At 45.8% G+C, this 26,499-nt stretch overlaps 1 protein-coding gene across 3 annotated transcripts in view; it reads left to right on the top strand.

Annotated features, from left to right (window-relative positions):
* CDK13 (cyclin dependent kinase 13) overlaps nt 1–26,499 on the top strand; it is a 2,153,482-nt gene that overhangs the window by 1,858,355 nt on the left and 268,628 nt on the right. For all 3 annotated transcript variants that reach the window (XM_044064803.1, XM_044064806.1, XM_044064804.1), the window contains one exon: nt 14,189–14,305. In XM_044064803.1, coding sequence (XP_043920738.1) covers nt 14,189–14,305 — 117 coding nt within the window. The remainder of the gene's footprint in view (nt 1–14,188; nt 14,306–26,499) is intronic.

A 26,499-nucleotide genomic window follows, 5' to 3' on the forward strand; every position in this document is an offset into this window, starting at 1 on the left:
TGCCAACTTTACACCTCTCTCTCTCCCCCCCAAAGGACCAGTCTCAATACCGGAAGAATGCCAGGCACCCAGCATTACTGCAGCACAGGTTAAAGCTGTATTGTCCAAGGCCAAGAGTACAGCTTCCATGGGACCCGACAATATCCCTGGCTGTGTTCTGCATGAATTACAAAGTGAACTGGCACCACATGTGTGTGCCCTGTTCACTCACAGCCTCACCTCAGGCTTTGTCCCTACTGAATGGCACACTGTTACAGTCATCCCTCTCCATAAAGGAGGAGCAACTACAGACTCTGGAAACTACTGCCCCGTTTGATTGACGAGTCTGATATGTAAGGCTATGGAACGCATCGTCTTGGACCTAATTAGCAAGGATACAGGGAATCTCCAAACTCTTAGATCCCACACAATTTGGTTTTGTGAAAGGTAGATCATGCCGGCTCAACCTGGCTGACTACTTGAGTCAGTCACCAGAGCTGTGGATGAAGGTAAGGCAGTTCATACAGCCTACCTCAATCTGGCCAAGGCCTTTGATACCATTACTTACTCAGGAATTATTGATAAACTCATCAAACTGGATATCATCCCTTATATCATTAGGTGGGTTGCAAACTGGCTCACAGATAGAACCCACAGTGTGAAAGTAGTGGACTCCAAGTCAGACTGCCAACCAGTCATGAGTGAAGTCCCATAGGGATATGTCCTTGGTCCTCTCCTGTTTGGCATCTATTTCTCAGAAGTCCAGGCCAACACTGAGAGTCTCTGGCTGACCAAGTTCGCAGATGGCTGCAAGCTGGAAGCCATTATTAACTCCTCAAGTGATGCAGACATCCAACAGAAAAGCCTCACTGAGACCAATGACTGGTGTCGATACCATGGCCTTAAGCTCAATGCCAAAAAATGCGTCTTCATCCCCTTTTGGAAAAACTTAGTTCCCACTAGTTACCACATCAATGGGAGCCCACTGAAGGCATTATAAGAGATCTGGGGACACAAGTTAACAGCAACCTCTCCTTCGACCACCACATTGCCACTGTGGACAGAAAGTCCTTCTATGTGGCACATCTCATTACCAAGGGTTTTGCATCCAGGAAGAAAGAGGTCATAATTTCTCTCTACTTTTCCCTCATTAGACCATCATAGAGTATAATGCCCCATTTGACATGTACCTCACTAGACACCTGCAACAGCTGGAGAGGCCACAGAAGTACCTCACGAAGAGGATCCTAGGCCTTAAACACATGTCCTACACAGACAGACTGAAAAAGCTACAGCTGTTCTCTGTCTCATATCGTCTATTAAGAGGCGATATCTGCCATGTCTCACCTATCTCTGTTAGAAATGCATCTAAAGAAATCTCAATCCCTCTACACCACATGCTCCAGAGACTTCAACCTCATTACTACAATCAGCAGAACATGCTGGAGGGACAGGTTCTTAATCCAGAGACTGCCCTCTGGAATAAACTTCCCATCCATGTCAAGCAGAGCATCTCACTGGCCCTCTTCAAGAGAACTCTTTAGGGGATCACTGCAGTGGCTCTAATTGGTAGAGGCACTGGGAGCTAACTGGCGGCACAGTGCTAGGGCACTTCTATGGGCTAGGCTTGTAAAGGCTCCAAGGCCATTAGCCTAGTACACACCTATGTACTTTTTTATGGCTGATGTTGTCTGTGCCTACGTGTGCCGTCCCACGTACAGGCAGTGGCTCTCAGCTTTTGTGTACAGGCCAGACGTCTAGTCATTGGGCGGAATGCATCCCATATGTAAGGAATACTGCAGCATAGAAGAGAAGGACATCTGTGGATGTTCTTCGTGTTTCACTGTTGCAGTCATTACATTTGGGTAATCTGCTGGCAGGTTGCCCTCAGTCGGCCTAAATAACAAAGTCTTGGGTCCTGCGTCGGTTGCTGTCTCCTCTTCCATGACATCAGGTCGTCAGGGGGTATAAAACATGCAGCCGACGCCATTTTAATCAGTCTTTCTTGCCGCACAGCGCCCGAAGCAGAAGCAATTCACAAGTGCCGGTCGGCCGACTCTTGAAATTTTTATTTTCGAGTTTCAAAACCGAAGTCTTCAAACTAAAGCTAAGTACCCCGTTGGGGAAACTTTTTCTTGCTCCTTACTGATGTCAAGTAAAAGTTAATAATTGCATTACTTGTGGGAAGCAAATATCTCATAAGGATTTTCATTTGTACTGTTTTCGTTGCCTAGGCCCTGATCACAACGTGCCTTGCTGTCGGTTTTGTGCTAAAGTTAACCAACGCACTATTAAGCGTCGGTATATTTTTGCTTCTAAATATTTTGGTTCAAGATTTAACTATCCTGAAATGTTGTCGGTTAGCAATCCGACTACCGGAGTTCACAAAAAACGCAAGGAAAAAGACAGAGAGAGACCGTCGAGGTCCAAAACCAATGACAAAGCTTTTCCTAAGCCAGTCGCCAGTTCACCAGTACTCAGTGAGGTGCTTTCGCAGCTCCTGATGCCCGCTACTTTTGAGTCACAGGCCTCTACCGAGACCCATTCGGAGTCCGGTATGCCGTGAGATTCTTCAAGTAAGTAAATGGCTGAGGATTTAATTACCTTGATCAGGGGTTCCCAACCCCCCTGCTAAGAGTCCTAGGCAAGGCACTGATTATGAATCTTCAGATCAGGTTTCCATTTCTTCTGATTCCTGTTCTGATCAGGAATTTTCTCTGCCACCTTATGAGGACTCTGATGCAGAGGAATCCATCCCTTCTGCTTCTCCTCCTGAGGATTACTCTTTTGGAGAGACTTTGCATACTTTAAGGGAACATTTTCATTGGGAGAGTCAGGACTTCTCAGAATCCAAAAAGAGGCTTAGGGATTTTCTTCTTCTTCCTTAGCATAGGCCTTTGGCAATACCTCCTGTATTAGACATTGTTGATTGTTTTCTCAGAATCAAGCATGGCTCCTGATTTCCTGCCTCCGGCTCCTAGTAAGCCAGACAGATATTACAGGGTTCCTGACTCCCACAAATTTCTTTTTAAAAATCCTGCTGCTGACCCGGAAACTATTTCTCAGGGTCCCAAGGGTGTTAAGGCTTCTACAGCCAAAAATCTTAACCCTTCAGATAGAGACTCTAGGGCGCTGGATGGATGGGGAAAGAAGTTTTATACATCTGCAACCTTGGCAATCAGGGTTTTAAACTACCATTTTCATATGCTTAAATATCAACAGCATGTTATGGGCTTACTGAAACAGAAAATGATGTTGATTTCTGGTTGTGTGGAAAATAGAGTTACAGGATATAGTGCAGTCAGCAGAACAGGTTGGAAAGCATACTTTGCGATGTGGTTTTGATTCCTTGGAGGCCTCCTGCACGGCCGCAGTAACTGGATCTGTGATAAGAAGGCATGCTTGGCTCAAGGAGCAAAGTCTGCCTGATCATGTTAAAGCTAAATTGTCGGATGCTCCTTTACAGCAGAACAGTTTGTTTGGTAATAAGGCAGAAGAGGTTTTAAAAAAGATGAAAGACAAAGCTAAATCTATGCAAACTGTAAAAGATTTCTTGCAAGTGCAGCCACCCAGGTTCAGTTGACACTGGCCTACTAAGAATTGGTCCTTTCCTGTGTCCAACAGAGCCGCTCAGGGCAAACCCAGATGCTCCAAAGGCTCCAGGTTTCAATCACAAGGATCTTACAGGTCAAAACAATGGGGTGCCTCCACCTCCAAATCAGGAGGTAACAAAGCACAACCCTACAGTAAGCAGTCTCAATGACTTTCCTCTGCCATCTCCAAGCACTTATCTTTTGGCAGCCCCTTTGGGGGAAAACTAGCACTTCATGCTCAAAATTGGCATTTAATTACTCAGGACAAGTGGGTATTAAATATAGTATCCTAGGGGTACAGATTTCATTTCCACACATTGCCAATTCCAAACGGATGGCCAGATCTGCCACCAAATCATTGGGCAGATGCCCAGAAATAAGTCATGTCCCTCATGGATATGGGGGCTAGTCAACCAGTGCCAGAAAAGGAAACAGGACAAGGATTTTATTCGACTTTTCCTGGTATGCAGAAAAGACAAATCATGGCGTCCAATTCTGGACTTATCCATTCTAAATACGTTCCTGGACATTCCAAAATTCAAAATGCTGACTTTACAACAGCTACTGCCTATGCTAGGCAAGAATGCCTGGTTGGTAACTCTAGACTTAAAAGAGGCATACCTGCATATCCCAATAAGAGAATCGTGCAGAAGATACCTCCACTTCAAAGCAGACTATTTGCATTACCAATTATCTGCACTGCCCTTTGTCTTATCTACTGCGCCCAGGGTCTTTGCAAAGTGCCTGGCATCTAATTGCATTTTGCAGACAAAGAAACATTCAAATTTATCCATATCTAGACGATTGTTTCATTCAGGGAGAGGACAAGGACACTCTTCTTCAGCATCTGGCATTTGTTAAAAGGCTTCTAGCATGCCTAGGGTACACCGTAAATGAAAAGAAATCACAACTTGTACCCTCTCAAATAATTGCATTCCTGGGTGCAAGCTTGAATACAACTGCCCAGATGGCTTACCTCACGCCAGACAAACAAATGCAATTGACAACATACTTCAAACAAGTGGCAACAAAAACCCAGCTATCTGCAAGACAAATTCTGCAGGCTTTGGGGTTCATGGCATCCTGCATTCTACTAACTCTATATGCGAGACTGCATATGAGGAAACTTCAATGGTACCTAAAAAGCTTATGGAGTCAACATTGTCACAGCCTGGAAACAATGATCCCTCTCATTCGCTGCCGGCAACAGGAGTTCTTTTGGTGGGCAGAGGCATGTCACCATAACAAGGGACTGTCATTCATTCTACCCCCCTGCCACCCAAACCCTAACTGCAGACGCTATGCTTGGGGGGCCCATCTGGCAGGGAGATACATTCAGGGCAAATGGAGCCCAAACCAAATGCATCTACATATCAACCAGAAAGAAATGCTAGCTGTACAGAATGCTCTGACATCCTTCAAGGACTTCCTTCATCCAGGACAACTACTGATAAAGATGGACAACACCACAGTTATGTAGTACATAAACAAGCAGGGGGGTACCCACTCCTACCCCCTTTGCAGACTATCCATGGTCTTGTGGAACACAGCCTTGACTTACCAAATACATCTTCAAGCTCAGTTCCTGCCAGGAAAGGAAAATACTCTGGCAGACGACCTAAGCAGAAATTTTATGGACCCGCACGAATGGAAACTGGATCCACAAATCTTCAGCATGTTAACACGAAAATGGGGGAGCCCAGACATAGATCTGTTTGCCTCTCCCCAAAACTATCAGTTGGACAAATTCTGCACAAGAACTCATCACAAAAAAGCATGGAAAGTGGATGCCCTATCCTTCAGCTGGAAAAACCTGTTAGTCTTTGCCTTCCCCCTCTGCCTCTACTCTCCAAGGTCTTACTAAAAGTCAGACAGGAAAAAACAAAAATGATTCTAATTGCTCCGGACTGGCCTCGCCAACACTGGTACCCGCTTTTAAGGAATATGTCTCACCTTCCTCCGTGGTACTTATCTCAAACACCTCACCTGTTGTCTCAGCAAAACTTATCAAATTCTGCACACTCCGCTCCAAACTCTGAGTCTTGCAGCATGGCTAATCAACTAATTTCACCAATTACATCTCTCAGTAAACCTGTGATGGATGTCATTTTGGAGGCCAGAAGGCCTAGCACTAGAAAATCTTACGCTGATAAATGGAAGAGATTCTGTGCTTGGAACCAAGCACAAGGAATAGACACAGCAAAGCCCAATATCCCTCCGATTTTGCAATACTTAACCGAGATGCTTCACAAGGGCCTATCTTTTTCTTCAATAAAAAAACATGCCTCTGCCATCTCAGCTCATTACAACACAGAGCCTCCCCTCTTTTCTCATCCCCTGCTAAAACAGTACCTCAGAGGGGCCAAAAATTTAAGACCTCCCAGGAGAGCGCCAACTCCTGCATGGGACCTCAGTTTTGTGCTGGAAAAACTCGCCCTACCTCCTTTTGAACCCGCAGCTACTGCAGATATAACATTTCTTTCTTGGAAGACGGCCTTTCTTTTGGCAGTCACATCAGCTAAAAGGGTTTCAGCACTGGGCTCTAATGGCAGTGGAGCCTTTCATTATCTTTTACCTGGACAGGGTGGCCCTCAGGACCAATCCTTCTTTTATGCCTAAGGTGGTATCCAGTGTGGCTCTTAACCAGACCATTCACCTGCCAACTTTTTTCCCAAATCCGCAGAATAAGGGGGAGTGGATTCTGCATTCATTGGATGTACACAGACAACTAAGATTCTACTTAAACAGGACAAAATCTCCAAGAAAGTCTGAGCAACTACTGGTACCATTTGCTGCAGGATCAGAGCAGAAGGCTATATCAAAGCAGACTATTTCTAACTGGATAAGCCATTGTATTTGTTTCTGCTACTTGCACCATGGTAAACCTGTGCCCAAGGGGATCAGATCTCATTCCACCAGGGCTGCTTCTACTTCAGCAGCTTTCCTCAGAGGGGTTCCTACCAGAGACATTCTAGAAGCTGCTACTTGGAGCTCAGTTCATACATTCACAAAGCATTACCATTTACCTCTCTTTTCTAAATCCAGGGCAGGCTTTGCCACTGCAGTCCTGCAGGGCCTTATAGCTGCTCCTAATGCTGTTTAATTCCATCCTCCCATCCATAGCTTTGAGATTCTACCCAAATGTAATGACTGCAATAGTGAAACACGAAGAACATAGTACCATTGTGTACACTTACCATAAATGTAGATGTTCCAGTGTATTCACTGTTGCAGTCCGGGTTACCCACCCGCCAGCCCCCTTTCTATATACCTCTTCTTTCCTTCACTATGCTCAAAAGCCTTTGTGGTGTATTTACTTTTAGTTGAAGGTAAATTTTATGTGTTCTAAAGTGCATGTATATATTTATAGTTATGTATATATTTTTGTTCCCTATTTGGGGGGCACCTGACATCTGGGGCAAGAAAAACTGATTAAAATGGTGTCGGCTGCATGTTTTATACCCCTGACAACCTGACATCATGGAATAGGGGACAGCAGCCGATGCAGGACCCAAGACTTTGTTATTCAGGCCAACTGAGGGCAAGCTGCCAGCAGATTACCCAAATGTAATGACTGCAACAGTGAATACACTCTAACATCTACATTTATGGTAAGTGTACACAACTGTACTTTATGGTAAGATTTTACACAACTATTCTTTCCTAAGTCCATTACACCATAGAAATGCATTCATGATTGGTAACTCCTTAGTTGGAGACATTGATTGCACATTCACAAGACTGGACAAAAGCAGGATCACATTGAGTTGCGTCTCTGAAGCCAAGATTACCATTGTTACAAGGTCCTTGAGGATGTTTAAACTAGACAGAAATGATTGACGTGGTGTTAGCCCATGTTGGAGTAAACATTCTAGCACGCAAAACCCTGAGGGATATTCAGAGAGATATGGCATTGGTCTCCATGCATGTAACAAATGCAGGGAAGACCCTAGTATTTATTGAAATCCTTCCATCACAGAGAATGATACCAAAGTATAAAGAAAAAAATGAATGTCGTTAACAACTGGTTAAATACCTGGTAGATTTCTTGGGGGGGGGGTCCACTATGTGCTAGCATGGGAGGAGATAATTAACAGTCATACTTGCTTAGCCTTCCACATACTGGTGAAAGGTTTTGCTGCCCCCTTTGTTCCTTTTTTAGACCAGGTCTAGGTAATGGATCTCCCAACCCAACTTCCAAAACAAATCAACCACTGGAACATGTAAGGGCTATACTTAATGCTTGAAGTCTAAACAACAAACTACCTGACCCTGAGGCCCTCCTGCATTCGAAACGTGTATGTGGGTACTACCGAAAGCTGTTTTAAGAGCCTAAGGAGCATTCTGTCAGTACCCGAGTTGTATGCTTACTACTAGTTTAGACTTGATAGATGGTGCACTGACATATCCATATTTGTTAGAGATCACATTACCTCGAAAACAAGATTTTATAAGGGATTAAATTCACACTAAGCAGGATCAGCTGCCAGATCATAGTATGCTGTATGAGCCCCTTTATGTCAAGAGAAAGTCATAAACATTCCTAAATATTATTGATGAATTCCTTGTAAGTAGGAGTTTTGTTATCCTAGGCGATTTTAACTACCCAGTGATAAACTTGGGGGGGGGGGGCGCAGACATAGAATATGCACAGTAATTCTTTGACCTTACAGTTAAGAACCCATTAGAGGACAAAATATATCATCCCTAAGGTATCCCCCTCACTGGTCAAATGAAACCACAAACAACTTACTCCATCAAAATCTTCAAACCTTCAGCAGTAAATATCACAGAATTCAAGAACTTCAAGTGTACAAATCTTCTACAGATCTATCTATAATGCAGTCTCCAAATTTGATTATATTACCTTTAATGTTGATAGTCCAAAGTTATGTAGATAAGGTCTACTCGCACCTGGACAAATGTGTTAACTTGGCAGTCCCAACTGGATCCAAACTAATAGGGAAGTTAAAAGCAAAAGCTGGTCCACAAGCATTACTATACTATACAGTAAAAGAAAGAAATTTGTAAACAAAAAACACTCAATTTAAGAAGAAGATCAAGCTGCTATATTAGAAACTAAAAAAGGACATTAGAAAAATGAAAGCATCCCATGAACTCAGACTACCTACAGAAGATAAAGACAGTTATAAATGCTTTAGTTATGTCCGGCTAATAAGGAACAACTCTCAACATTGCTAAGAGATTATTTATAATGCTACTACCTACTCTCTTCCCACGGGTTTAGTCAGCATACTGGTAAATTTAGTGCCTACTTATCCCAGATGGAATTAAGTTACCAACCATCACTAAGGAATATATACTGAAAGTACTCACAGAGTGAAGATCTCTTCTTCAGTGGGGCTTCTCAGCATACCTGGTTTCCTAATAAATAGCACTAAAATCACTGGTGAATCCACTCCTGAATCTAACTTGAACTTTTCAGAAATCTTTGTCATACAAGTGTGGCTTGCACAACTTTTGTGAATGGAATCTGATCCCAGGAATTACAAGTTTGTCTCTCTAGAGAGTCTTGTATGCAAAACCATGGAACATGTTAATTAACTATGGCATTAAAGCTCTTTTCAGACTTGACCCCAGGTAGTTTGACTTTGACAAGGGTAGATCTTATTTGATGACTGTATTGAACAACTTGTCAGACTCAAAGCCTGTCACAAGTGGTGTCCCACAGGGCTCAGTCCTGGGCCCACTCTTGTTTGGCATCTACTTTTCTGAAGTACAAGCAAACACAGGAGGGTTATGGCTGACAAAGTTTGCAGATGACTGCAAACTGGGCGCCGTAGTTGAAAACACATCCGACACAGATATCCTTCAGAAGGGTCTCACAGAAACGGATAACTGGTGCCAGAGCCATGGCCTAAAGTTAAATGCCAAGAAATGCATAGTCATACCCTTCGGGAAAAATAAGGTTACCCCTAGCTACCATATAGGTGGCAATCCCCTGAACACAGAAGAAGTTATTAGGGACCTGGGAACCCAGGTTGACAGTAGCCTTTCATTCGACACTCATATTGCTAAAGTAGTTAGGAAGACCTTCTACATTGCCCACCTTATCATGAAGGGATTCACATCTAGATCAAGGAAGTCATACTCTCCCTATACTCATCACTCATCAGACCAATGATCGTACAATGCCCCATTCGGAATGTATCTGACCCGACACTTGCAGCAGCTGGAGAGGCCACAAAAGTTCCTCACCAAAAGGATAAAGGGTCTCAAAAATCTGTCTTATGCTGCCCGACTGAAAGAACTCCAGTTATATTCAGTTGCTTACCGCTTGCTCAGAGGTGACCTATGCCTGACATACAAGGCCATGTCAAACCCAGATTTGATGAACATGCTTCATCTCAAAAATCCAGATCCTCAGAGCCACAAGGGCGGAGACTTAAACCTCGACACGGTTATTAATAGGACATGCTGGAGGGATAGATTCATCACCCAAAGACTCCCTATGCTGTGGAACAAAATCCCTGTTTATGTGAGGCAGAGCACCTCGCTGGCCTTGTTCAAGAGGAATCTTGACCAATGGATGGGAGATCGCAGATACACCCCAGGGGTTACCTCAGTGTCACTGCTCGACAGAGGCACAGCAAAATAATGGGCATAGTTTCTCCAAACTAAAGGGGTGGCGTAAGCCACAAAACTATGGGCTAGGCTTATAAATGCCCTCGGGCAGATAGCCTAGTATGAACCTATGAACCTATTACTTAGATACAGTCTTGAAGATAAGCTATCCACACAGTGTTCCTTGATCTCGTGAATGCATTCAATCCCATAATAAGCTGAAGGAGCTCCTGATTAGCATGTACGTGTGTGGATAGCCAGCTGGCTTGGAGACAAGTCTCCGACATCAAGAGTAGGGATTGTGTCTTGGGAGCATGAAGCATGACCAGAGGAATTTCTCATGGATATGTGCAAGGATCTCTTCTGTTTAGTATCTGCTTCTCTGATCTTCATATATCAAACAAGTATCCCTAGTTAACAACATTTGCAGATGGTTGTAAGGTGGTAGTCAAGTCCCTTACTAACATGCAGGCACTCACAACAGGAGCTTAGTTTGCATTTGGTAAGCAACTCCTAGTTCCAGCTTGTAGTACAAAAAGCATACCATTTCAGAATGAGAAGGTAGTGAGATAACTGGGTACTTGGGTGATTTACTCCACATATTTGGCCATCATGTTGCAGTGATGATTAGGAATCCTTTTACCTTCCACTGCTTATACAAAAGGTGCTACCTTTAGATCAGAATAAGTTCTCGCCTCCTTATATTCCTCAATGGTTAAGCCCTTTATCAAATCCAACATTCCCTTTGGGATGCACCATACAAAGCAGATCAGTCACTTAGAAAGACCCCAGAAGTTCTTATTTTAAAAGACCATGGGCTTAATAGAATTGAACTACCAATAGACTAGAGGATATGTTTCTGTGTTCAGTATCATGTGGACTCCTTAGTGGTCTGTGACTTGCTATTTATTAGACCATAACAGGTCAAGTAGCCCAAGAACTCTTGTACCTCCAAAAATCAAATAGTCGTACCAGCAGTAGGACCACAGATCTAAATCATCTCCAGCAAATAAGTAAGACCAGGCAGAGAGATTGATTTGCCATGCAGTACCTACCCTATCTATGAAACAAATTTCCTTTTCAAGTTAAACAATGTGACACCCTGACTGCCTTTAAAAAGGAGCTGGACAGCTGGATGTTCATAAATTCACCCCCCAGTATGACTGGCCTTGACATCTTTGAAAATGGAGATGAGGCCAAAGGGTGGGCACTGGCATGGCAGAAATGGCCTTGTGACTCAGTTGCCTCTAATAATCCTATGAACTGAAATTACAGGGAGCCTTACACTTGGGTGCTTTTCCCTCTGGATAGAGTCCTTCCTCAGAGCGAGCAGGTGCTAGGATAAGAGTTGTAGTTCGCCTTCTGGCAAGTAAAGACCGAGGAGCTTTACACTGTTCCAATTTGGGGGCGAATGAGAGGAAGATGTTCTTTGTGCTTCACTGTTGCAGTCATCACCTGTGGTTATTCCTGCTGTGCTGCCCTCGGCCGGCCCGAATACCAGAGTCAATGTTTTTGTGCGCTGGCTGCTGTCACCTGTAGTCTTGACGTCATGTCGTCAGTACTATAAATCAAGGCAGCCGACGTTGTTACATCTGTTTTTCTTGCCCCAATGCATCAGAAGCACAAGGGAAAAGAGAGAAGTGGTCCTGGTGGTTAAGAGCCACCTTGGGAAGCATGTGTCCCCCTAGGGGAAGATGTGAAATGGGGGATGGAGGGAGGGAAACCAAAGACTGCAACAGTGAATACACTCGAACATCTACATTTATGGTAAGTGTACACAACTGTACTATGTTCTTTGGGTTTCAGTGTTGCAGTCATCAATTGTGTGAAGATTCCCAAAGCTGAGGTAGAGGGTGAAAGGATAGGTAGAGTCCTAGCTATGGGTCAGGAGGCCCTGCAGAATTGCAGAGGCAAAACCTGCCCTAGACTTAGAAAAGAGAGGTTAGGTGGTAATGCTTTGTAAAAGTATGGACAGAGGTCCAGGTGGCCGCTTCCAATATGTCCCTTGTAGGTACTCCTCTGAGGAAGGCAGTGGAAGTGCAGGTTGCCCTAGTGGAGTGGGTACGGATCAACTTAGGGATGGGTTTCCCCAGGTCGTCTGTAGCAAAAATGGATACAGTTAAATCCATTTGGAAATGGTTTATTTGGAGATGGGTTTCCCCTCTGCCCCTGGGGAAAGCTTACAAGAAGCTGGTCAGTTTTTCTGAATGAATTAGTGTGGTCCAGATAGTATCTGAGTTGTCTGTGCACGTCTAGTGAGTGTAGAATTCTTTCCCCCTTGTTTTGAAGGTTGGGAAAGAAGGTGGGAAGATGTATGGCCTGGTTAAGGCTCACATCAGATACCACCTTGGGCATAAAGGAGGGATTAGTCCTCAGGCAGACTGTCTGCATGGAAAATGAAACTGGGACAGTGTACACAACTGTACTTTCTTCATGCCATTGAACATTTACCAGCAATTCCAGGCTGCTGTCTTGTCATTGTCTTTAAAGCTAGCTTGCCACCAGTTGTCTGATTAGCCTGACCTTATGTGGCTTACCCACCATTGCTCTGGGGTTCGCTGTGTTCCCAGTCAGTCTCCTGTTTGTGTGTTGGAAGTTGGGTCTTTTTAGCTTGGGGTTCCTCACTTTTCAGCTTTCTTAGCTGTTCTTGGTTTGAATCTATGGCTCCCTGTGCTTGTGGTGTTACTGCTTAGTGATCAAGCCACATGTAGGAGTCATCTAGGATTGGCCTCAGTTATATCTGGTGTGTGTTAACTGTATCAGTTCATCTACAAAGGAGGCTGATATGTGGACTAGGAATACTCACAGTCCATACCACTGCGGGTGAGCAGTTTTTCTGGCTTTCCTTTAGCTGTTGGACAGCCTGCAAGTTGGCCAAGTATGTGCTTATTACGTGTTTTTTGTAACTGATTTGTAGGAGGGTTTTCAGTGTTAGCAGATTCCAACTTGTAAGCAAGAGGGACAAGCATGAAGATGTGGTTGTCTCTTGTTCATAGATCACATATTATGGTAAAATATTTTGTAGTTTGTATATTCAGGATATCCTGTACAATGTTTGTCTATTTTCCTCTCCCCATTCTGTAATTTTCAGGTATTTTTGCAAGTAAATGGAGTGTCTCATTAGTGAGCCGACTTTAGTCTTTTAGGAGTTTGCATAGAAAGTGCACAAAGAACTCTGGTGTTAAATCACTAAATGTCAGTTGGCAGTGTGTCTTGGTTTGTAGTCATTTCCATTTTTGCTGAATTTAGACACAACAAAACATTTAGAACTAGTTAGCTCATTAAAACTTATTTTTTCTTTAAACTTTGTAAAACCTGTAGGCACAAGTGCTTTTTTTTTCCAGGGATACCCAAGAGCACTGTCTGGCTGAGTGTCTTCTGAGTTGCACAGCAGATGTGACACTCAAATCCAGGGCTACAGGACAGCTGTTAGCAGCTTGTAGCCTTCATTCACAGCTCTTCCATGCATACTGCCTGCACCACACTTAGTCATAGTTTTTGCAGGCTATTGTAATCTTATTGATTAAGTGTTGTGGCACACTTCACTGCTGGATCTTAATCAGCTTGTTTGAACCTAATTGTGGTGTTAAATTTGCAGCAGTGTGTGTAGCATAGCTAAACTGCTTAAGTATATAAGAACATTTAAATTGAACAAGTAAAACTGAAAAGTAAGTTTGGTTTTACTTTAAAATATTTTCTTACATATTTAAATCCTCTTCATGGAACTGGTGCAGATAGTTGTTGTCCAGCCTGACGGTGCATATATATTGTACACCTCATTTGTACATGTGGTGGTAGTCATGATTTGAACTCAAATTTCTGTTTTACACAGCTAGACAATCCAGATATTGCATAACGCAAAACATTGTTTCAAGTATGTTTTATGGTGAGCACTCTGCTCATGAAAATATGTTTTTTTTTTTCTTTTAATCTTGTGATGCATGCAGAATTTGTTGTGGTATACATACCCTGCATTTGTGGCAAATCATAAATGAAAAAGTTTGTATTCATTCAGATTTTATGTTTTGCAGCCGTATGTGTGGAAGCCCATGCCCTGCAGTCTGGCCAGATGTCATAAAACTAGCATACTTCAACACAATGAAACCAAAGAAGCAATATCGACGGAAAATTAGAGAAGAGTTTGCTTTGTAAGTTAATACACGTTTATTTTGGACAAGAATTTGGACAGTTTTCCTGTTGGATTGCTTTGATTTTACTTAAGACACTAGAATATTTTTTGCTTTTGTGATTGACGCAGTTTGCGATGCTACTCCTACCTTGTAAATCATACCAGTAGAGAGAGGGTTACAAATATTAGAACCAGCAGTGATTAATGATGGCTATCTGCCTTCTTACTGTAGAGAATGGTAAAATAGTTCAGCTTTGTAGTGCTTTCTCTAGTAATTCAGTTTGTAGTTCTGTATTGGTTGGCTCACTGATTTTGAGATGAAGTTTTGAGAAGTCTCTCACCCTTCATTCAGATACTGTATCTGAAGTAGTTGACTTCATTTTATCTTCAACCCGTGGGTTACAGATGTGTATCGGATCCGACTCTGCTGCGTATCCAGCATCTGATCCGAGCTCAGAGCTCCTCCCCTTACCCATAATGCCTGTCTCCTTCCTCACTTCAGATCTCGTTTGCTGCTGAAAAGTAAGCATTGTGGTCTGAGATCTTAGCAGTTACTTGGGTAAGTGAGTGTTTTTTGGGGCTATTTCTCTCTCTTTATCTTTTTCTCTCTCTACTATTTACCTCCCCTTCGCACAGGTCATTGGTAAAAAAAAAAAAAAAAAATCTTTTTCTCCTTTCCGATCTTTCCTTTAGTGTGTGTGTTTGTGTTTTGGGCCGGTCTTGGGTTATGGCAAAGACCCCTAAGCCAGGTTTCAGAAAGTGCACAGAGTGTGGCCATAAGGTCTCCCCAGCCGATGGCCACACTCTGTGCGTGGTGTGTCTGGGGGCGGCTCAGCTACAGACCTCCTGTTCTATCTGTGCCAGGTTTAACCCCAGGGCACTGAAGGACAGGAGGGATAAGCTCATCCTGAAGGACCTACTTCCCCCCTGTGCCCCCGGCTCTTGGTTCAGCCTCAGCTTCCACCTCTTCCCCGGCCTCTGAGACTCAAACTTCCGCCAAGAGAATCGGGGAAGAGAAGTCAAAAAAGGACAGGCCGAGGAAGCGGTCTCCCGACCGCTTGGCTTCGACCGGGCCACTGGCAAAAATGTAGGCCAACTGCCAGACCAGGATCTCCCCGGCTCCACTCTCCTAGGTTCTCCCTTGAGGTGGAGGAGTCCTGGATCTGGTCTCCCTTGTGGGATTCCCCCCACCGTCACTCCAGACTGGTGTCTGGCCTCCTTCTCCCATTCCACCCGAAGCCTTAGTGAAGCGGAGATGGATAGGATGATGTAGAAGTTCATCCGCACCCAAGTCCAGATGGGAGTCTTGCCTGCCCTCTCTCCCTCCGGAGCAGAGCGCTCACAGTAATTTTTTGCCCCAGTTGCTCCTTCTTTGATCCGACCTTCAGTTTCAGACCCTTTGGATCCGAGGGCCTTCGGGGTCAGCGCATACGGTACCTTTTACCTCGATGCCGGCCATTGCCTTCAGCGTGTCAGATCTGACCAACTCTTGGAGCCCTGGCCTTGCCATCGAATCAGAGGGGTTGTCGTCGGCGGCTCAGTGTGTTTCGGAGTGCGGTCTTCCCCTTGGCATGTCGGCGCCTGGTGTCTCTGCTCTGACTCCCCCGTCAGCTCAGAAGGGAATGGCTCCTACTGGCCTTTCGCAGGATGTCTGTTCTCCTTCGGCCTTTATGGTGGAGAGGGTACTCTCGGTTTCGAGACCCTTGACCATCTCGTCCTCGAACTCCTCACTGACTCCCTCCATTTTGAGTACGGTCCCGGCCATCCTGCCATCTCAAGGACAGCCTTTTGCCATTTTGCCTCAGGAGAACCCCACTTGGGAGCAGCAGGGCGTTGGTGAGTCCTCCCCAGAGATCCCCACTGAGGAGGTTCCTCGCAAACGCACATGCAAAAGGAGGCACTTAGACTCCCCACTGGAGTCGCTCACTGAAGACACTGATTTGGAGGAAGGGGAAGGTTCCCCCGATCACCCCCCCCCCCAAGGATGTCTCTCTTGGAGACATCATGGAACTCCTCTGCCAAAGGGGGGTGGGGGTCTGCCCAGAAACCCACCTCTGATGAATTGGTGTTCCTGAAGGCATTTGGCACAGGCCCATCTACATCCTGGCTGTCCCCTCCCGCTGATCCCTTAGTGGATCTCATAACAACTCGGGCATGGAAGGAACCGGACACGGGGGAGCCCATCCCAAAACGCCCGAACAAATTTCTTAGCCCCCCCCCCCCTTCGGATAGGACATACTGGAGCAAAGGGTCCCCAGTTGATGCTATGGTGGTGGTAGCTGCCACTAAAAATGAACTCGCTCAGGAGAGCTCTTTGGTCCATCCTCCTGACTGAGAGTCAAGCACGATGGATCAATTCGGGAAGCGGGTGTACGCTTCCACCATCTTCTCAGTAAAAGCGCTAAATTACATGGTACATGTGATTCGGCTGCAGTGAGACCTAGTAAAGGAGATCGCTGAGTTGACCCCTGAGTCCATGTCGGTGGGATACAAGATGTTTGCAGCTCGAATGGTCACTCTGAAGTCAGTTGCTAACACAACCATCCTTTTCCTCTCCTATGCTAACGAAGGAGCAGCTAGGGCAGCAGGTACAGGCATTGCCATCAGGCAACACGCCTGGCTCTGGCTATGTCAGTTCTCGGAACCCTTTAAGGCGTTATTCACCAATGCCCTGTGTACGATGGTTCCTCCTTGTTTGGGAAGTCTGTACGCGATACTTTGGTCCAGAGTGACAAGGACAGGAAGACACTGTCTGCCTTCAGGATCTGCTTCTCCTCCCCTCAAAGATCCTTTTCTAGGAATCAGCGAGGGGCTAAGAAGATGTGGTTCTGGAAGTCTCTGGTGTTTTCCAGGGACACTGAGGACTCCCCATCTCATAGAGACAGAGGGGGTTATGGTAGACGCCACCCTAGAGACAGAGGGAGTCCACGAAATTACCGGTCTCGAGAACGGTTCTTGGACAGACGTGGGCAGCAGCTGCTCTTTTCTGGAGGCAGTCGGGGTCTGGTTATCACTACACCCAATGGAATGGGAGTCCATAACAACAGATCGTTGGGTGTTGCAGATCATATCCAGGGACTGTTCAATCCCGTTCCTCGAACCAGCCCTTCCACCGAAACACCTCCCAGATATTCCACCCACAGAAAGGGAGGAAGCACCACTAGAAATGGAAAAGCTGCTAATAAAGTGAGTTATCCAAACTATCCCCCCTCGACCAGTCCAGATCAGGCATTTATTCCAGGTTCTTTTTAGTGCCATTGAAAACGGGGGACCTAAGACCCTTTTTGGATCTATCCACCTTGAACCGGTCAGTTGCCAAGGCAAAATTCTAGATGGTCGCTCTTCAGTCCATCCTGCCCTTCCTGCAGGCGAATGACTGGATGTGCTCGATCGACCTCCAGGACGCGTACTACCATATCAAGATGGACAGGTGCTCTGGGAGGTTCTTCCGCTTCTGGCTAGGAGCCGATCATTATCAGTTCAGAGCCCTTCCCATTGGTCTCGCCACAGCCCCTAGGGTGTTCACCAAGGTAATGGCAATAGTAGCGGCTCACCTGAGGCTTCAGGGTGTTCAGATTTTCCTTTACCTGGACGATTGGCTCCTCGCTGCCTCTTCCAAGCAACAACTTTGCCAAGCCTGGGATTACTTCCTTCTCCTAGCACAGAGGTTGGGCTTCACCATCAATCTCAGTAAGTCATCGCTGATCCCAGTTCAGACCTTAGACTTCACTGGGGCTCGATTAGACACTATCCAAACCAAAGTTTTCCTTACTCCAGATGGGATACACACCCTGGAGCTGCATGTTCTTTACGTCCTACAAGCTCAGTCTCTGACAGCAGAAGCAGTATTGCGAGCATTGGGGTCTATGGCGGCCACTATCAGTCTGCTACCCTTAGCATGCCTTCATATGCAGATTCTTCAGTGGACTCTGGCAGTTTAATCGTCCTTGTTAGATATGCCATTGTCTCATCCTGTTGGAATCTCCTGAGTGTGCAAGGACTCTCTTCGGTGCTGAATTCACTCCCCGGACCTTATCCGGGGACATCCCTTTCTCCCATCATTCCCCAAGGCCACGGTGACTACGGACGTCTCACAACTGGGGGGGGGGGCACTGCTCAGGAAGGACAGTCCAGGGCACGTGGTCCCCATCCAAGACTGGTTTGCATATCAGTGTCCTGGAGATGAGGGCGGTGCTTCTCATGTTGCAGGCTCTTCATGCCCATCTTCCCCTAGGGACAGTTGCTATCCAGACAGACAGGTGGAACCAGGTCATACGCCCGTTGTTGCTAAGCCATGAAAGTGTGGGAATGGGCGATCTCCACCGGCCGCTTTCTGGTGGCAACACGCCTACTCTGAAGCAGACATCCAACATTCGAGCGGACAGGCTGAGCAGATCTATCCTGATGCCTTATGGGTGGTCTCCGATTCCTTCTGTGGCGGAACAAATCTTTCAAAAGGAGGGTCAGTCTTGCTGCGATCTATTTGCATCTCTTTCCAGTGCGAAATGCAGCAAGTTCTTCGCTCTAAACCCCCCTCAGGGGGAAGCCCCCAGGGAGACACTGATTCATGCTTGGCCTCCCAGTCTTCTGTATGCTTATCCTCTTCTACCCTTGATACCAGAATGTCTTCAGAATGTCACAGGCTGGGGAGCTTCGTGCATTGCCCCATTCTGGCTTCGCCAAGTCTGGTTTCCCTCTGTATGGTCTCATCTAGTAGCTCCACCGTGGATGCTGGATCCAGTTATGGATCTAATTTCTCATCCCTCCGGGATTCTCCATCCAGACCTGGATAGTTTGACGCTCACAGCTTGGCTGCTGCAGTTCCCATGATTATTAGGACTCCTGGTTTATCTTTTCCCATTAAAAACATTTTGGTGGTGGCTCAAATGTCTTCTACCAGGAGGTTATACCATAGCAAATGGAAACGTTTTTCTGTTTGGGCTTCACAGCATGCATTGGATCCCTCTACTGCTCCAGTTTCTGCAGTGTTGGATTTTTTATCAGCGATTTTTCAACATGGCGCCAGTTCGTCCACAGTTCCAACTGGCTGCGATTTCTAACTTTCATGTGGGGAAAATATGACTTTGTTGGCTTCTTCTAAACTTTGCAAGACCTTATTTAAGTGTACCTTTTTTCTGAGACCCCTGGTGAAGGATCCCATGCCTCCATGGTCCCTTATATTAGTGCTGCAGACCTTAGTCTCACCCCCCTTTGAACCTCCAGCTTCGGTAGATTTACAGTATCTGTCTTGGAAGACTGAATTTTTAGTTGCCATCACTTCAGAACTTCAGGCACTATCGATCAAGGTTCCTTATATGATTCTTCATAAGGATAGTGTCTTTACATACAAACCCATTCTTTCTTCCCAAGGTAGCATCAGAAGCCAATATTAATCAGTCACTCTCCCAGTCTTCTTTCCAAATTTTCAAAATAAGGGAGAATGCAAATTGCACTTGTTTGGATGTACATACAGTTATTATTCTGTTTGCACAGGACAAAAGCCTTTCGTAAATCTGACCAACTTTTTGTTTGTTACACGAAACCCTTTTTAGGGAAACCAATCTCCAAAGTTACTATTGCCCGCTGGGTTTCCCATTGTATTATTCGGGTGTATTCTGTCAGGTGAATTTCCCCGACAGGTCAGGTAAAAGCACATTCTACCAGATCTATAGCTACTTCATCAGCCTTTTAGTCCAGATTGTCATTGGATGGTATGTGTTCTGCAGCTACTTGGTCCTCATCTCATACCTTCATTTCACATTAAAAACTGGACATCGTATCTAGGAGCAAGGCATCCTTTGGCTCTGCCTTGCTCTGAAATATCCTTCCATGAGGGCCTCCCAGGTGCATAGTAGCTGGGGACTCTGTCCCACAGGTTGAAGATCAAATGAAGTCACCTACTTCAGATAAAGAAGTTCCATCTGAGTAGTTGGACTTAGTCTTCAACCATCCCTTCCTCCTCCCCCCGACCTTGTCTGATTTGTTTAGGGATAATATAGATGTAGAATTTGGACACCTTCAAGATGTCCTTTGTCCTGCTCATTGTTTTGAGAGGCTTTTTCTGATAGTGACAAGGTCTTGTTGGGTCGCGTGTGAGTTACTGGTTGGGCAGCAAACTCTATCTGAAGATAGGAAGGAGACAGGGGTAAGGGGAGGAGCTTTGAGCTCTGATCTATCTATCAGTAGTCATGTTTCCTGCAGTTAGTTTTTCCTTTTTTTGTCCTTTCCTGTCCTGTCTGAGAGTCAGAAACCTCAAGGTTTTAAAAAAATGCACTTCCTGTGGCCTGTGGGTGGGAGATTCCTCTATCAGATACCCACAGGGAGTTTGTGTATTGCTTGCAGCCTAGTCACCTTGCAGTCTCTTGCATTGTCTGTTAGGCTTTTCATCCCTGGATTCTGGCAGACACAGGAGGAACAAGTTGGTCCTTAAGGGCTTGCTTCCTCCTTCCTCCACGTCGGGGGTACCTTCAACTTCAGGGACTCACCCCCTCCTAAAAAGACCCAGGGAGTCCCGGGAGGGCAGGTATCACTCTACCGCCCCCGGTCTTCCTGCTCTGAAATTGTCGGAACCGGGTCAGTCGGCACCAAGCTCGGTTCCGACTTCTTTCCCCTCCCATGGTCTCCCCTGAGGCTGAGCAGCCCTTCTTCGGCTCCAAGTGTGTCAGTGTCTACCACGAAGCAGACAGGACAAGTTCCCAGGTCCCAGTCCCCAGTATCAGTCTCCCGAAGGAGATTTCCTCTTAGGCTCCAAAATTGTCACTGACCCACTTGGCTCCGGTTTCGAGCTATGCCAGTATTAGCATGAGGTCGGTCCTGGGAGGAAGGCGTCGACTCTGACACTTTCGGAGCCTTCACTTCTTCTTAGACCTTTGGCTTTCGACAGCTTGGCTCCAACTCCCGCTTGGGAGCAGGGGGTTTGAGGTCTCTGGGAAGTGGCAGCCCCGGTGGCTTTGCCTCCGGGGAGGGAGCTTTCTGTGGATCTCAGCCCTTCTTCTTTTGAAATGTTCTCCCAGTCAGGGAGACCCTCAGCACTTTATGCCATTGTATGCCCCCCCACCTCATTCTGATTTGATGCCCGAGGCCTCCATGCTGCCTTGTAGACAACCAGTCCCCCAAAGCCTCCACACTATCCCCCACAGTGGATCCCCAAGCGCCTTCCGATACCTCCCCGAGCATCCCACAAAGGAGGACCCCTTGAAGAGGCTGTGTAAAAGGAGACACATTGATTCCCCTACGGAATCGGTCACCACGGACACAGATTTTGAGGAAGAAGTAGGGTCCACAAAGTCCCCACCCGACATTTGCTTTGGAAACATTTTTGAAATCCTGTGCCATTGAGGTGGTTGGACAGCCCAAAACCCTTCCCCGAAGGAATCTGTGTCGTGGGAGGTTTTCTGACCTGGCCCATCTACTACCTGGGTGTTCCCCCTGGCCAAGCCACCAATTCAGCTGGTGGTGTCTAGGGCTTGTAAGGAACCAGACACAGTAGAGCCAATCCCAAAACGAGTGGACCAGATCCTTAGCCCCTCCCCTCAGATAAGTTGTTGTGGGCCAAGGGTATTCCTGTAGATGCCATGATTATTGTGGCGGCCACCAAGAAGGAACTTTCCCAGGAGAGTTCCTCTGTCCATCACTTGAATAGGAAATCCTGGGCTTCGGACAGATTTGACAAAAGAGTTTATGCCTTTTCCACGTTCACCTTGAGGGCTTTAAACTATTTATCTCACTTCACAAGGCAAAAAAGCAACTTAGTAAAGGAACTTTCTAGCTTGACCCCAGAATCCATGTCCGCTGAGGATCAGAAATTCTTTTCCTGTAGACTGGCCACCGTGCGGTCACTAGCCATTGCATCCATGAGGTTGATTTCCCATGTTGTAGTGGGTACCTTAAGGGCAGCCAGTTCTGGCATTGCCATGAGGCGCCATTTATGCATGAGGTTGCACGATTTTACTTAGCCTTTCAAACAAGCGTTTTTTAATGCCCCCTTTGACGGCTTCACCTTATTTGGACTGACTGTTTACAAGACTCTCTCCCAGAGTAAGAAGGATGGAAAGAACTTGTCTGCAGTCGGAATCTGTTTCTCTACCCCAGAAAGGACCTTTTCCAGAAACCACCTTGGGAATAAAAAAGTGTGATTTTGGAAGTCGCAGGATCCTTTTCAGGACAGTCTAGGAGATCTTTTCCACAGGGGGAGAGGGGAGAATAATCAAAATGGAAGACGCGGCCGAGGGGGTCCGCAAAATCTTTGGTCACGGGAAACCTTTCAGGACAGGCCCTATCAGCAGTCCTGCACTGTTGCCTGGCTGTCCTTCTCTGGAGGCAGTCGGGGGCAATTCTCCTTGCACCCAGAAGCCTGGGAGGCCATCACAAGTGACAAATGGGTGCTAAGGATCATATCCAGAGGATACCTCATTGAGTTTCTGGAAATTCCCAAGAGAAAACGTTACCTCCCTGATGTTTCACCCAGTCAGAGGGAGGACGCGGCTTGTGAACTAGAAAAGCTTTTGCAAAAAAGAGTCATCCTAGAGGTCCCCCCAGTCAAGTCAGATATGGCTTTTACTCCAGACTCTCTCTAGTATCCAAAAAGATGGGACCTGAGACCTATTCTGGGTTTGACTCCTCTGAACAAATCAATAAAGCACATGAAGATCAGGATGGTTTTAATCCGGTCTGTCCTGTCCCTTTTAAAGGCGGACAAGTGGATGTGCTCTGTGAACCTCAAGGATTCTTACTGCCACATAAAGGCAGACGCTGCTGGCAATTCCTACATTTCAGGCTGGGGAGCCAGTCATTACCAGTTCAGATCACTCCCGTTTGGTCTCACCACAGCCCCCATTGTGTTCAACAAATGCTTGGCAGTGGTGGCAGGGCATCTCAGACTGCAGGGCTTCCAGATCTTTCCATGTCTGGATGACTGGCTTCTGACTGCTCCAACCAGGCATCTACTCATTCCAACCAGAGACGACTAATTACAGCTAGCCCCAATTCTTGGGATAACTATCAACAAGCAGAAATCCCAATTGGATCCTGTTCAGGTCATAGAATTCATTGGGGCAGTACTGGATGCAAGGATATCCTGACGACAGAGTAAAGACTCTGAGAAGTCATATCAGACTAATTCTAACCATACCTCAGCCTCCAGCCAGATTGTTTCTTTGGGCATTGGGTTCAGTAGCGGCCAAGATAACTCTTCTGCCCATGGCTTGTTTCCACATGATGGTATTACAGTGGACCCTTCAGATGGGTCTGGAGCCGCTGAGCAGGCACCGGCTTCTAGGGTGTATTCCGACTTAAACATTTTTACATCAAACCAACTTCAGCTATACAGGCAAAGAATAAAGCACCTTCCAAAGCAAAGAAACAAACTCAAGGGCCACGTGGTCAGGCCTCTATGCCCAAAAAACAGATTCTCAAAGTGGCCGAAGACTTGGTTATCTTGATCAGGGGTTCCCACCCCCCTCCTGATAAGAGGCCTAGACAAGAGACTGACTATGAATCTTCAGATCAGGTTTCCATTTCTTCTGATTCCTCTTCTAATCAGGAATATTCTCTTCCCCCTATGAGGATTCTGATGCTGAAGAATCTATACCTTCAGCTTCTCCTCCTGAGGACTATTCTTTTGGGGAAACCTTACATACCATGAGGGAGCATTTCCACTGGGAGAGCCAAAATTTTTCAGAATCTAAAAAGAGGCTCAGGGATTTCCTTTTACTAACTCAACACAAGCCACTAGCCATCCCACCTGTGTTAGACATTGTAGATGATGTGTTTTCGGAGTCTAGCCTTACCTCCAGCTCCTGTTAAGCCTGACAGATATTACAGGGTTCCTGACTCTCATAAATTCCTTTTTAAAAACCCTGCTGCAGACCCAGAAACTATTTTTCAGGGTCCCAAAGGAGTTAAGGCTTCCGCTGCAAAAAACCCTACCCCCTCTGACAGAGATTCTAGGGCACTGGATAGATGGGGGGAAAAAGGTTTACACATCTGCTACCTTGGGTATAAGGGCCTTAAACTGTCAGTTTCATATGCTCAAATATCAGCAACATGTCATGGCATTGCTTAAACAGAAAATGTTGTTAAACTCTGAATGTGCAGAAAACAAGGACATGCAGGATTTATTGCATGCAGCTGAACAAGTTGGAAAGCATACTTTACAATGTGAATTTGATTCTTTAGAGGCCTGCTGCAGGGCCACAGTTACAGGTTCTGTAGTTAGGAGACATGCTTGGTTAAAGGAACAAAATCTGCCTGATCATGTTAGTCAAATTGTTGGATGCACCGTTACAGCATGATACTTTGTTTGGTGTTAAGGCAGAAGAGGTGTTAAAGAAAATGGAGGACAAAGCTAAATCTATGCAAACGGTCAAAGATTTTTTACAAGTACAGTCACCTAGGTTTAGTAGACACTGGCCAACAAAGAATTGGTCCTTTCCTGTGTCAGACAGACCTCAAAGGGGCAGATCCAGATGCCCTAGAGGCAGATCCCAGGCGCAAGTTTCATACCGCTCAAAGCAGTGGGGGGCTTCTACCTCCAAAGTTGGAGAAGACAAATCTCAACCATACAGGAAACAGTCCCAATGACTTCCCCCTGCCTGCACCAAGCACTTATCTCCTGGCAGCACCCTTAGCGGGAAAGTTAGCACTATTTTCACAAAATTGGCACATTATAACCCAGGACAAATGGGTCCTAAATATCGTGTCACAAGGCTACAAGTTTCATTTCCATACCCTGCCAAAGGCAAATGGCTGCCTAGATCTGCCAAAAAATCAATGGGCAGAGGCACAAAAACAAGTCTCATCCCTCATGAACATGGGGGCCATTCAACGAGTACCAGAGCAAGAGCAGGGACAAGGATTTTACTCAAGACTGTCCTTGGTACCCAGAAAGAACAAGGCCTGGAGGCCAATACTGGACCTATCTATTTTAAACACATTCCTGGATATACCAAAATTCAAGATGTTGACTTTGCAGCAGATCCTGCCCATGCTGGGCAAGGACGCTTGGCTTGTGACTTTAGACCTAAAAGAGGCATACCTGCATGTCCCAATCAGACAAATATGCAGAAGGATATGTCAGATTCAAGGCTGACTGAATGCATTACCAATTCTCTGCACTGCCCTTTGGCTTATCTACTGCGCCCAGGGTCTTTACAAAGTGCTTGGCCCCAGTAATTGCATTCTGCAGACAAACAGGAATACAAATGTATCCTTACTTGGATGACTGTCTAATTCAAGCAGAGAACAAGGATATTCTTCTACAGCATCTGGCGTTTGTGAAAAGACTTCTAACATGCCTAGGGTACACAGTCAACGAAAATAAATCAAAACTAGTACCCTCTCAAGAGATCATATTCCTGGGTGCAAGCTTAAATACAACTGCCCAGATGGATTATCTCACGCCAGACAAACAAAGGCAACTGACTACCTATTTCAAAATGTTGGCAACAAAGGCCCAGTTATTTGCAAGAAAAATTGTGCAGGCTTTGGGCTTCATGGCATCATGCATCCTACTAATTCCATATGCAAGACTGCATATGAGAAAACTTCAGTGGTACCTAAAAAGTGTTTGGACTCAACATTGCCACAGCCTGGAAACTATGATTACTCTCATTCCCTGCCTGCAACAGGAGTTTCGATGGTGGGCAAAGGCTTGTAACGAAAACAAGGGACAGCCATTCAAATTACCCCCAGCCAGACAGACACTAACAACGGATGCATCAGATTATGGCTGGGGGGCCATCATGGCAGGAAGATGCATTCAGGGCACATGGACCTCAAACCAAATGCATCTACATATCAATCAGAAAGAAATGCTAGCAGTTCAAAATGCCCTGACAGCCTTCAAGGACATACTTCATCCAGGACAACTACTGATAGACAGACAACACCACGGTCGTGGTATATAAACAAGCAAAGGGGCGCACATTCTTACCCCCTTTGCAGACTAGCCATGACTTTGTAGGACACAGCATTGACTTAACAAGTACATCTGCAAGCGCAATTCCTGCCAGGAAGGAAAAATACTCTGGCAGACGAACTAAGCAGAAACCTCATGGATCCTCACGAGTGGCACCTGGACCCATAAGTCTTCAGCATGATAACAAAAAAATTGGGATGCCCAGACAATGATCTATTTGCCTCCCCTCACAACTACCAACTAAAAAGATTCTGCACAAGGATTTATCACAGACAAGCATGGAAAGTGGATGCCCT

Source organism: Protopterus annectens, chromosome 3.part0, assembly GCF_019279795.1.
Source record: "Protopterus annectens isolate FY-2018-M chromosome 3.part0, PAN1.0, whole genome shotgun sequence".
Classification (NCBI taxonomy): Eukaryota; Metazoa; Chordata; order Ceratodontiformes; family Protopteridae; genus Protopterus; species Protopterus annectens.